The following is an 8,410-nucleotide window of genomic DNA, read 5'->3' on the forward strand; positions in this document are numbered from 1 at the left end:
AAATAGCAGCATATCAATCAATGATTTAAATACACACGCGCCAAAATGAATGAATTGGCAAATAGATAGAACACAACAAAAAAATTAAACTGCGATCCGCGGACGATGGAGCGTAAATTGAAAATAAAACTAAATGACAAAAGAACGATGGGAACGAAAGAGATGGAACTAGTGACAATCGTTCCTTTTAGTGAACCGTTCATTGGAACTAGTTCGTTCCGGAACGACACAATACTACAGCGTTGATTTTTTAAAATAAAATTTAATTTAAAAAACGCCGTCTTTCAAACCGACAGACGAAGAAACGCGACTTAAAAAAAAATAAGTCATAAAAATAATCATAAACTGCAAAATTTTTTTCAACTATGGGTTAATTTAACACAACTCCCAACAAAGTATTTTGCAAGAATATTCTATATGGATTGCACACAAATATCTCTACCCACATCTTGATGGTACTATAAGTTAGAGAGCACAACAAGTCGATATGCCAGCCGATATGAGATAAGGAAACATGGGTCCTCTTTTCAACCTTCTTAACTTATAAGTGAACTTTTATTGTGTTGTTGTTGTTGATTTATAAGTATTTAATGGCAATCAATACCACCTTTACATTTTAAGACATTGGTATAGTATTTGATTCATTGTTGAAATAAACGTATAAGTGTCTATTACTTTTATTAGAATTTTCAATTTGTGTAATTCCATGATTGGGGTAATATGAATATTTAAATTACTGATCTCCTGAATCTTCATCCATGACATTATCATTCTCCACAGTTTCCATGTCCTCATCGCCATCTCCATCTTTTTTATCAGCTGGCTTCTCATATACTCTTTCTAATGGCGAAACTACAACTCCATTCCAAACAGACATCTCCTTTACGATATTAGAATTTCCTTCAATACCCAAAATTTGTTTGTATCCTCCATGGGCTAATATGCGAAGTAATGTTTGTGCGGTCATACAGCATGAATCCTGTTCCTCCAAAGTCATAGCGGTATGTACCCGATTATGTCCCGGTTCGCATGGATCGGTAATACCAGCAGACCCGGGCAAAAACAGACCAGCTGACAACAACTGGAATACCCGCCTAAAAGCTAGATTTATTGGTAAAGCTTGTCGGGAGGGGTTGTTCATTATGGTTAAATGGGCCATTAAGTCCAGCATCCATGGTGAAAGAGGTGAAAAGGCCTCGAAACGTTTGGTAAGATCTTTAAGAATTCGAATAAGCACTTTTATTGATGAATGGTGTGCATTTTCTTCAAACCAACGTGTATGCCTGATTGCAGCCAAATGTCCATGCATTATTTTTGCTTCCGGGAACATATTTGGTTCGTTCTTTCTCATATTTGGCGGAATTGTTGTGACTAAGATACGAACTTTTGCTTGAGAATTGAATACATCGAAACCACGGTCGTGATGAGAAGTAATGATTTTATCTGCTTTGGTTAGAACTTCCGTCTTCATTGAATTCTTAAGATCATTTTCCACTTTTTTGCCCAATTCTTCGCAGGCTTCCTTCGTTGGTACGGTCTTCATTATCACAACAATATCGGCAACATTGTTTCCTGTCAGCATAGTGCCTTTTTTGAATGATCCAACTTGACGAACTTCTTCAAGTTGCTGTAACATATACACATAAAGTAAACAACACAAATGGGAAAATTTAATAATAACTTCACATTATTGGATAATATAACAAAAAAATCGGAAAATTATAGCACTAGTCAACAGCTTAAGTCTATTGCATATTTAATTACAAAATAAGTAAACAAAAAGTGTCGTTCATAATTATATAGCATGTAAACACATCTAATTCGTTTATACACCTGTATCATAAGCCATTATTATTTTAAAAAATATCGGGAAGTCTAATCTCTTTATTGCATATTTTATTGCAGCTACAATTATATCTAAATAGATACGCTATATACACTTTGATTTCCCCCCAAAAATGATTTGCAGAGGAAAATGTAAACATATAATCAAATATGGGGCACAATCCTTTTATGTCTAAGTTTGTGGTAAAATGTTAAGGAAATACGAAGAAACTCATGTTCTGCAATCTAAAGAAAAACTGCTGGATTGTAAAATACTTATAAAAATTATTAAATCTTCTTACATTTTTGGCCAATTATCTTTTGTTTACTATTGTAAGAGTTCAGAGTCATGCACCAAATTTGAGGAACTGGGACTGCACGTAAAAAATTTAACGCCTTTAGAAAAAATATTGATATTCGCACTAAAATCTATTGCAAATGTAAATAATGAATTTTCATCGCCTTTAAAATCCAAAATTGCGTATTATTTTGTATTATATGTTTCTATAAATAAATAAAAACAAATAATTTTGTGAAGCATACATTTTTTCTCTCGACGGTGACAACTCTTAACGCAGTTTATTGTAATTGACTGACTTGCGTGCGGCACTTTGCAGAAGTTATGTTGTTCAATCATTTATTACAACTCTATGATCAAAAATATTGTTTTAATTTGTCTTATCTGATTCAAAAATGTGTTCTTTTTAATTTACAATTTAAGCATTATCATATTCATACATACTTCACTATAATCTAAAAAGCATTAACACATATATTTTCAATTACAAAAGTTTCAATGCATTTTCTCAAAATCTTGCAACACTGTCGTTTCGAAAATGCATAAAATCAGCTGCTTTTAACCAACCACCATTTTTTGCAACATGTGAAAGTGGAATCTGGAACAATTTGTGGTATATTTTTAAATGGCTTTCATGTTATTTTACCACCCAATATTTACGAAGTATATAGAAAACATATGAAAAATTGAAAATAAATGATTCACTTTGGTTTTATGCCTTCGTTTTGCAAATATGAAAGATTCCACTAAAAAATTACCGTGCAAAGTTCTCCCATCTGTGAGGTGAAAAGTTGCATGCAGAACAACCCCTACGGGAACAATTCCCCGCAAGTCTTTCATGTGAAACCCAGAACATACCCGATTAGTTGCAAATGTTTTGAATCATTTTATAAAGTATCAAAAAGTCTTTGTCGTTAGTTCCCTTATTCCCTTAAATCGTTAAAATTTACATAATAAGCAACAACTTTGCATTGATTTTAATATTTTTATTTTCATTATAATTAGGGTTTGTAATACAAACACATTCCCTGTTGAATACAAACTTTGTATTCAACAGGGAATGTGGTTGGAAATGTTTTGTACAGAACTGTATATTTATATCTGGACCAATTTCTTCCAAAATCAAATAAGTTTCTATACTGACCCAAAGGTTAAAGTGGCAGCCCGATTAAGTTTCAGGCCCACTTAGACTATTCAGTCCATAATGTTTGTGACCCAAAACATTTGTACCAAATTTGAAGACGATTGGACTATAACTGCGACTTGAGACTTTTTCCACAAAAATGTGTTCACAGACAGGCGGACATGGCTAGACCCACGCAGTGGTTGGCCCTGAGCATTATTGGCAAAGACACCATGTGTCTATATTGTCTCCTTCCGCAATTTTGCAAAAATATACACTAACTTATAATCTGTTCCACAGCGTGGTGCAAAGGACGGCTTAAATCTACTTTAGTACAAGTGGTCCGATTGGTCCAATGGCCAGCGTGTATAATTTTCGATTCTAAACACAAAATGTAATATACCACGTTTTGGCGGAAAGACCTATTTTCGGAGTTACGGGACCCTAAAGTTTTCATTGCCACGTATATTGGATTTAGTATCCATCGCACATAATCATCCTAAAATTAATATATTTAGAATAACATGAACCCGGAGAGCTCCTGGGTTCGCGTTAGCCCACTTTGGATTCTGTCCATAGGAGAAAGCCTCAAACCCCGGCCGAAGGCCGGCTACCTATCCTCTTTGGGTTCGCGTTAGCCCACTACATATTCGATTTGAAATCCCTTCTCTTACACTTAAAAAAAATTGGTTTATTTTTAACAACTTGTGCTAAAGTAGATTTGTTCCCAAAGCACAAAAACTAAAATAATACGCGTATTGAAAAAAAAATGTTACTTACACATTTATCAAAATCTCCGGGAGCCACTATTAGATTGTCCAAAACAGCTTGTACTTTAGACACCAAGTTACCAACTGAAGTCTGTTCGGCCGGTGTTGGACTAAGATCCTGATTTCGTTTTAGTAAAGCCTAAAAAAATACAACAAAAAGTACATATTTATAAAATCAATATAATTCTTGGTATACACATTTTTCATTTTTGTATATGTATACATAGTTTTATTCTATAAAATACCGCTGTTAGAGCTGCATCATCAATTGCAGCAGAAACTTTTGGAAAAACAACATCAGCCAATGTTAAATCGAAAGGATGTCTTGGGACAAATGTTTTTTTAAATGGGGGCCTGATGGGGCCACGCATCGGACGACCCCCACGAATTCCACCTCGCACCATTCTGATTCTCTTTTTCTTTGATTTATCAATTTTTACAAAATCTGCCGGAACTTTTTTATTGGGATCAATTTTTATTTCACTCCTATTGAATTAATGAACACTGTGAGCTTCACCAAAAAGACTTGTTTAACTCTAGAAAAAAATTATAAATTCCGAGCAGCTAGAACCAACTTTGTTTTCAGCAATACTAATTTATCCTTAACTTCAAAAGCGTTCCAACGTCCCCTCACCAATCACTGCAAAACTATAATACCCATACCGGCTAGAACCAATTATGTAGTGTTGGGAAAGTAACGAGTATTTGATTACAAGTACTCGTTATTGATTATTTTTGTTGATACTCGTTCCAATTAAATGAGTACACAATATCTTCAATACAACCCCAATAAACACACACAAAATGCTAAAATTCAACGGATTTCCAAACAATTAAGCTGAGTACTATGTTAAGTTTTCAAGCTGAAAACCAGCTTGTTTTCACGGTTACTTTTTTTAATTGACTAAATTAGAAATACAAAATTATTTGCAATCAATTCCTTGGACCTTTCCATCCATTATTTGGCAAGACTCGGATCAAAATATAATCGTCTTCATAAATATATTTGTACATTTAATTTAGTATTTTGGTGAAAAAAACGAACATAGTACTCACGTTTAGGGAATATTTATTTTCAGAAAAACGCGTTCACAACAAAAACAGACATTACACTCAACAGTAAAATACCAATAGTTTCTCGAATGTAATCCTCAAATTGAAATTCATCGCCACTCAAAAATTAATCGCTAAAGCTGAATACTATGTTTAGTTTTCAAGCTGAAAACCAGCTTGTTTTCACGGTTACTTTTTAAATTAATTAAATTATAAATATAAAATGGTTCACAATCAATTCCTTAGATGTTTTCCATTCATTATTTCACAAGTCTTTATAAAAATATAATCGTCGTCATACAGATTTTTGTACTTTAATTTTTGTGTTTTGGTGAAAAATACGAACATAGTACTCACCTTAAAGTGAAAACTAAATCAGTAAGAAAAATCCATGAAATTATACATATTTGTTGCAACTTTTATTATAACTTGATGGGGAAAAGCCCAAAGCAAATTTTCACAAAGATTGTATTCCTTAAAATGGATTATTAAAAAAATGACGTTTTTAAGCTGAGTACCAGCCTTTTTTCACGGTTACTTTTCGTAATTAATTAATTTAGAAATATAAAATGATTATCAATCAATTCATTGGTTCTTTTCCATCCATTATTTGATATGCCTTGATAAATATATAATAGTCTTCATAAATATTTTTATATTTAATTTAGTGTTTTGGTGAAAAAACCGAACATAGTACTCACCTTTAGCGGCTAAACTCGAACTTAATACCCACCTTAAATATAAAATTTATACGTCTATCACATGACATTTAATATAACTTTTTGTATTAATAAAAGATTAATATATCAAGGCCGGTACTATGTTCATTCTTGCGAAAAATTTTTATGGAAACCATTATTTCGCACATAGAAAGCGGCGTTTTTTTAGGTAGCTTGGAGCGCTATTTTACAGGGAGCGATATTGGATTAAGTTGGTGGTGTTGCTTGTTTTTACAAAATAACATTTTATTTTTCCTTGGGCAATTGATCTGCTATTCCTTTGATCCTTTGTATAGTTTCGGAACAAAAATATGGTCCGTGTTTGATTTATAAACCCGCACAAATAGTTTTTAATAAATAAATTATTTCTTAATTCACATTGCAAATGGCGCCGTGCTATAAACGTCAGTTTTTCAACACGAAAAACAAAGTATCACAAATGGAAAAAATTTCGCAAATTTTTCGCATTTTTTGGTTTTGTATGGAGTTTCAACGCGAAAACCGAACAGAGTACCGGCCTTCACGTTACATGTTGCAGCGTCTATCAGCCAGTGTTTTCCCCCATTGAATGCGCTTTACAGACTATCAGTTATTCCGGACGAACATATCCCATATATTGTGCACATTATAAGTTAAGTCCGAAGGCATAATCGATACTGCTGCATGTTTATGGGATCGATAACACATTTACCGATTATTTAGTCATCGCCGACAAGTCGTATCGATCCGACACACTGTAATGCGCTTTACAGACTATCAGTTATTCCGGACGACAGGGCTCGTGTCGAACATATCCCATATATTGTGTGACGGCCGCTGACAACATAAATTTCATTTTTTTAAATTTTTGTTCTACTTTTTGGTGTTCAGCCAAAAAATAACCAAATGAAAAGAAACATAGTCTTTGTGAGCAAAGGGAAGCATCTATTTGACATGTTAGTGTTAATTTCACTTTCAGTTTTGCATACATGCATGATTTTTTTTTTCTATGTTGTCATTACGGACAGTTTTTTTCTCGGTGTAGCCCTAACAGGACATCTATAGAGACGAAATTGTTAACCATACTCATAGAAGGAATCACTGTTAAGAACTGAAAATGGAAGTTGTACATTCCAATCTTTAGCATTCGACGTGCAATCAACGAACATTTTGGACCATGATTAGTGAAATCGAAATAACATCTATGATACTAAGGGAATGGACCCATATTTATGACATTATTAAGAACAGTAGTCCATGTTCTGTTTCTCGTTTACGAGTATAACATGTAAGGAAAGAAACTTTTAATTCTTGGTACAATGAAACTGTTTTCTAAGTGTATATTGACTCGCCAAGAAATACACTATTGTGAATGATTGGTTCCTTTTTGATTTGGGCATAATTGAATGAACATTTTTTTACCCAATGCAACATGTAGCATGTACTCCGTACCCGGCTACAGACTTAGATGAATGTACTTATAAACTTTCGCACCGGAACAGCAAGGATTTTGTCTTCACTTAAATTATGCTGATATTCGTCACGAAGGAAAACGCGTGAAATTATACTAAGAATAGGACACTGGACTTGATTTAGTCGATTGTCTGTCTGTTTTCGTTATGAAAGGTCAGAACCTTTCATAGACCTATTGACCGAAACTTAAATTTCACATTTTAACCTATCTTATATAGATTATTCAGTGTAAATGATGTCAAATCCCTGCCAGAGTTTCAAAGTTCCATTTCAACCTCATCGTTACCACAGACTCGTAAATGTCACTTCAACCATCATGAAAAGGTATATCAAAAAGTACATGCAAGTAATTTGCCATCCCTACTGTTAAAAAAGCCATTTTTTTTGTGAAACGCCAAGCGCAACCAGCTTGTTATATTTTAATTAAATAAAAACGAAAATAAAGTTCTGAAAACATAGATTATACGCTTAAAATTGTGAAAGGTATATTGGTGAACAATTTGGTGATTTTCCAAATGGAATAAAGTGATTGTTTTCAGATATTTTACAGACACGCTGCCTCCATGGAATAAAAACACTGGTTGATAGACGCAGCAACATGTAACTCGCTACTTGTAACTCAACATCATCATTAATGCCAAAAATTATGTTAAATGTAATGTGATAGTGGTATAAATGTTATATTTTTAAGAATTTGTAAATGTTTAATCAAATTAATAAATATCTAAGCAAACGTGTTTTACTCGACCACAATGATTCTTTTACAACTATCTTAAAATGCACTTTTTCTGATTGTTTGGAGGGTCCCTTATTGGCGTCGTTCTAAATTGATCTATAAAGGCACCTAATAATTGCACTCATGCGAAACATTTTTGTAGTAACTTGGCGTGGTACAACTTCTCAATAGTGACGGCGCTTTTCCGACGAGTTTTTGATGTATATGATTGTTTTCGACGTAGTGGGGATTCTCAAAAGAGTCCCCAAATTCATAAAATGTTGGCAGGGATGATATCACGAGCACAAGGATGGAATGGCTGATCACATTGGAACGAGACTCACCTTGTACAAGTTGTTGTTATTGATGGCTATAAATTGTCCACGACACAATTGACCCATCCGTTAGCCAGTATCCAAGACACCAATTCAACCGGAGGAATTTCTTTATATCATC

General features: G+C 33.6%; 1 protein-coding gene and 1 long non-coding RNA gene across 2 annotated transcripts; one reads left to right on the plus strand and one right to left on the minus strand.

The window, feature by feature from the left end:
- Positions 1–519: 519 nt before the first annotated feature.
- Positions 520–4,636, minus strand: LOC142221252 (interleukin enhancer-binding factor 2 homolog). The gene is made up of 3 exons (XM_075290909.1): positions 4,261–4,636; positions 4,026–4,154; positions 520–1,627 (listed from the first exon to the last, which is right to left on the minus strand). The coding sequence occupies exons 1-3, from the start codon at positions 4,417–4,419 to the stop codon at positions 734–736; spliced, it is 1,182 nt and encodes a 393-aa protein (XP_075147024.1). The 5' UTR covers positions 4,420–4,636; the 3' UTR covers positions 520–733.
- A 2,986-nt stretch (positions 4,637–7,622) lies between these two features.
- On the plus strand, positions 7,623–7,986 carry LOC142221256 (uncharacterized). The gene is made up of 2 exons (XR_012717974.1): positions 7,623–7,722; positions 7,790–7,986. It is a non-coding gene; the product is annotated as an uncharacterized LOC142221256 (long non-coding RNA).
- The last annotated feature ends 424 nt before the right edge of the window (positions 7,987–8,410 follow it).

Source organism: Haematobia irritans, chromosome 1 (assembly GCF_050003625.1).
Source record: "Haematobia irritans isolate KBUSLIRL chromosome 1, ASM5000362v1, whole genome shotgun sequence".
In the NCBI taxonomy this organism is placed as follows: domain Eukaryota; kingdom Metazoa; phylum Arthropoda; class Insecta; order Diptera; family Muscidae; genus Haematobia; species Haematobia irritans.